This window comes from Numida meleagris, chromosome 3, assembly GCF_002078875.1.
Source record: "Numida meleagris isolate 19003 breed g44 Domestic line chromosome 3, NumMel1.0, whole genome shotgun sequence".
Classification (NCBI taxonomy): Eukaryota; Metazoa; Chordata; class Aves; order Galliformes; family Numididae; genus Numida; species Numida meleagris.
Genome location: NC_034411.1, coordinates 43,678,741 through 43,683,137, shown reverse-complemented (window position 1 = coordinate 43,683,137; position 4,397 = coordinate 43,678,741). Strand labels below are relative to the sequence as shown.

General features: G+C 51.3%; 1 protein-coding gene across 1 annotated transcript; it reads left to right on the top strand.

Moving 5' to 3' along the window:
* On the top strand, window positions 260-2,185 carry LOC110396338. The gene is made up of 2 exons (XM_021391946.1): window positions 260-894; window positions 1,191-2,185. The coding sequence occupies exons 1-2, from the start codon at window positions 523-525 to the stop codon at window positions 2,154-2,156; spliced, it is 1,338 nt and encodes a 445-aa protein (XP_021247621.1). The 5' UTR covers window positions 260-522; the 3' UTR covers window positions 2,157-2,185.

Genomic DNA, 4,397 nt, shown 5'->3' with positions numbered 1-4,397 from the left:
CAACAAAGACACAACTCCAAGTTAGCAACTTTACAGGATTATTATAATTTGTACACAACATCAGACCTTAACAGTGCTGTAGAGATGTTTCCAATGGGCATTACGGATACCCTGACCTTATGGATGCTCTAACGTTTCCTGAACGCAGACCTTCTCGCATGAATTCCAGAAAAAAAAAAATAATAATAATCCTTACACCAAATATTTTATTGGCAACAATCCAGACAGCTTGCAACATTAAAAACTGTGCTCCCCTCAAAATTCCACATCATCGCCTGTAAAAGATGTTGAAGGTGGACAAATTTTTTCATATTATCTTTAGAACGCTATGAGTATCTCAGCAATGACGTTAAAAACATAGAACGCCGATACAAAACAGAAAAGAAACACAGTGCCCTCGCAGCCCAGAAGGCCAGCCGCACCCTGGGCTGCACCAAAAGAAGCGTGGCCAGCAGGGCGACGGAGGTGACCCTGCCCCTCAGCTCCACGCTGGAGAGGCCTCGCCAGGAGTACTGCGTCCAGATGCGCAGCCTCAGGACAGGAGAGACGTGGACCTGCTGGAGCACGTCCAGAGGAGGGCCACAAAAACGACCCGAGGGATCTCACCTCCCCTGTGGGAACAGGCTGAGAGAGCCGGGGCTGCTCAGCCTGCAGAAGAGAAGGCTCCGCAGAGACCTGATAGCGGCCTTTGAGTCTCTAAAAAGGGGCTGTAACAAAGAAGGGGACAGGGTCTTTAGCAGGGTCTCTGCTGATAGGACAAGGGGAAGTGGGGGCAGGGTGGGGCTAAAGGGTGGGGCCGGGGCACCTGTAACATCACAGGAGACGACTCATAGTGAGGAGATGGTATCAATGCCATCAGCAGGCGGTGCTCCTGCACTTTGGCCCGGGCCAGCGGTGAGTGCAGCAGCAGGGGGGAGGCTGGGCTGGAAGAGGGACAAGGCCTTGCAAAGGCCAGCCCCAGACGGCTTCCTAAGCCTGCAGCGAGGGCCCAGCCGCTCAGGGGAACACTGAGAGCAGGACTTGGGGCTGTCGCTGCCAGCACCGGCCTCGCTCAGCCCCTACTGCCTCCAAGCTCCCTCACCCCAGCTCCCACCTGACCCCACGGGCCTGCATCTCCTGGCCTCGTTCCCCCAGTCGCGCGTGAGCACGCACCAAGCCCCACTGACCCCTCTCTCTTCTCTCCCTTCCAGACCATGGATTTGGCGTTTGTCCTCGCCTTCCTTCTGCACAATGTGCACAATGGTGGTGAAGAGTTTGAGGCGGACACGTTCGTCCGCATGCAGCAGCGCCAGCTGTTTCTGCAAGAGCAGATGACGCGGCAGCTGCTGGAGATAGAGCGTCTGAACCAGGAGCAGAGCGGGACGGATTTGCTAGCCCGGCTCTTTGCTGCCTTGCCATCCTGGCAGTATGGGGCCTTGGCTGCAGCGCTCGTCATGCTCTTGGTGCTCATCGGACTGCTCTGGAAAGGGAGACGACTCATGAAGGTCAAAGCCGGAAGCGAGAAGGAGGAGGTTGCCACGGAAGAGGAGGAAGGCCCCAGTGACCTTTCATTTTCCAAGTGGGATCGTACATGCGCGGCGGTGCAGGAGCTGGTGGACGAACTCCTCAGTGTCTGCCAGGCGTCTCCGAGGAGCGATTTCATGCTGCGGCTGCAGATGTCGGAAGGGGTGAGCAAGGCCTCTGAAGGCAACGGTGTCCGTGGTGGGAACATCTACGGCGTGTTCGTGCCCATTAGGCCACCCCCGACACACGTCTTCCGCCTGGAAGAGGACCCCGAAGGGAAGAGTGGCGAAAAGGCCCTCCGCATCCGCGTGCAGCTGAACTGCACGTGCCTTCGGGAGCAGCTGCTTGGAGACATGCCGTGCTTCCTTCACAACCGTGCGAAGAAGCTGAAGACAGAGGAGATGCCCAGCCTCCTAGACACCCTCTGCACCGACTCCTACCTCGACCGGCAGAAAACCGCAGGCTGGTTCCAGGAACTGGCGACAGAAGCCTGGAAATATATGCCTCAGTCATCCACAGTCCGGCTAGAGGTGCTGCCCTCCACCTACTTCTGCAAACTCCGGCTGACCACCGCCCCCTCCAGGGTCCTCGACATTGAGCTAATACTCGGGCTACCATTAGATGACGCGGACTCCTTCCTCGTCCTCGAGTAGGCGGAGGCTCTGGTTAGGAGCAGCATGAGGTGGCCGCGGAGATGCGCCGCAGCACAGACGGAGCCCTTCAAGACACGGCCAGGCACGTCCGGCACAACAGTTGCCACCTGAAACGTCCGCAGCTCCGCATCCATAACCTGGAAGGCACCAGCTTTGCCACCCATGCCTTGAAGACATCCGGCACGCACCTCCTCAGCACCCTCCTGGGCAAGCCGGCATAGGACAGATTTCCAGGCCCGCAGGCTGGGATTCAGACTGCGGTGGCTACGAGGGGACTGACATCCCACTTGACGCTTGCCGCAGAGCTGAGCAAGCTGGACACGGAGAAGACAGCTGTCACTCTGGAGGCAGCTGCAACGGCTCCTGCACGCTTTCTCCGGCGTGAAACCACACCTGGGGGAGCCGCATCCCATGCGGACAAAGAGGCCGCCGCATGGACACCTGAAGAGACTCCTGTTGCCAGCGGGGCAGGGACCACTCGGACTCGCCGAGAGCGTCCATTTGCTCCGGGAGCTGTGGCCTCTACAAGAACACCAATCAACGGCTTTCTTGAAGAAACGCTCTGCCTGGGAGAGCCCTGCTCGGAGCAACCTGATGGAGCAGCAGGTGCCCCTGTTCACGGCAGAGGAGCTGGACCAGGTGACCTTTAAAGGTCCCTTCCAACTTCCACGATTCTATCATTCTACGAAGACAAACAAAGCTCAACCGAAACTTTTCTCCTCACAACACGATCATCTAAAAATGCAATTGATTTTAATATCTGCATAGAAAGTAACTAATTGTTGAAAAGTTTATGATACTAAATTAAAAATGAATACCCTTAATTTTTGTGACTTTGCTTTCCTCATAAATGCAGTTGATTGCGCCTTGTTATTATGTATTATTAGATACCGCCTGCAGTAGCGAATTGCAGCAGCATCTAGAATGGACTCAGGACCACGAACCACATGCTGTCTGAATAACGTAGAATTCAATTCTATAGTCCTCTACCCTTTAACACCCCTTCATTTTTCTCAAGACGTCAGCCAGGTGGTAGCTGCCAATCTCGCCATGCCTCTCTGTATCCATTCGGCACGTAAACAAGGAAAGTATCGGTCAGCACCTGTGGGATAGGCATCCAAGTGGCCTCACCCTGAAACCTAATCAAAGGGAGGCCAAATTATCTAGGACGTAAATGAGGCATAAGTTGTCTCTGAAAAAGTAGGGAGTCACTTACTAGGGAGAACTCACTCCAAAAACATCCCACAGCGGTCAGTTATCCCTCGTACTGAACTGGAAGGTATCTATAACTGACTTGAGTTCAGCTTTTGAACGTATTCAGAGTTACACTTTACAAATGATATGTCATCAAAGAACCTTTAAAATTAGATTCGGAAATTATTGATGTGATACAGTGGATAAAACATTGTTCTGCAAAACCATCGAACTAAAAAGGATACAGCGATTTACTGTTTACCACGTAAGGCACACACACCGTGGCTTCACTGGGGTGGTTTTTTTTAATCTTGTACCCACACTCCAGTTGTGTTCGACACTGTAAGGTCTCTGAAACTTTCTTCCCAAAACACAACAGCATTAAAAAATCTTCTCATTCAGAAAGACTTAACTTGATATTCACGTACGGTAATTAAGATAGAGGACACGCTTCCTCCAGTTAGAGAATGATGAAGGCAAAATAATTATTTTTACAGATCCAAATGAAGTCTAGTAGAATTCAGAAAAATGCTCCTCCATAAGAAATCTCAGACGTTCCATAAACATGCCTAGATAAAAATTCACATTCTGCAAGGTTTCCACAGCCCTAACTGTATTTGCCAAATGCTAAATCAGGATTGGCGCTAAGTAGCCCTGATTCGGAGCAGTACTGCTACGTATCGGTACGGGATTTCTCCTGAAAAAGTAGGGAGTCACTTACTAGGGAGAACTTAACAGCATCAGCAGTTAGGAAGCAGAAGATTTATAACAAGAAAGTATGCCTATCTAAGTTATATTTCCTCAGGAAACCAATGTCAATAAATTAATAATGAAAATCTACCTATGCAGACTATAGAGTAGCTAATAATCCCATCTTCTAATTAGTTCAAGATCACCAAGTTCCACAAGATCCCTTTCAGACATTCCTAAACATTCATTTTGCAGGTGGGAAACTGAAGCAGCATGGATATTCCCAAGGCTAGAGAACATCAGTCACTGCCAGGAGTAAAAGTTGGAAATTACTATCTCCAAATCAGTTCTAAAATG

Excerpts from the sequence above, each read along its gene's own strand:
- LOC110396338 (XM_021391946.1), top strand. The coding sequence starts at position 523 with ATGCGCAGCCTCAGGACAGGAGAGACGTGGACCTGCTGGAGCACGTCC. Across the intron at positions 895-1,190 it reads CACTTTGGCCCGGGCCAGCG|ACCATGGATTTGGCGTTTGT; the intron begins GTGAGTGCAGCA and ends TCTCCCTTCCAG.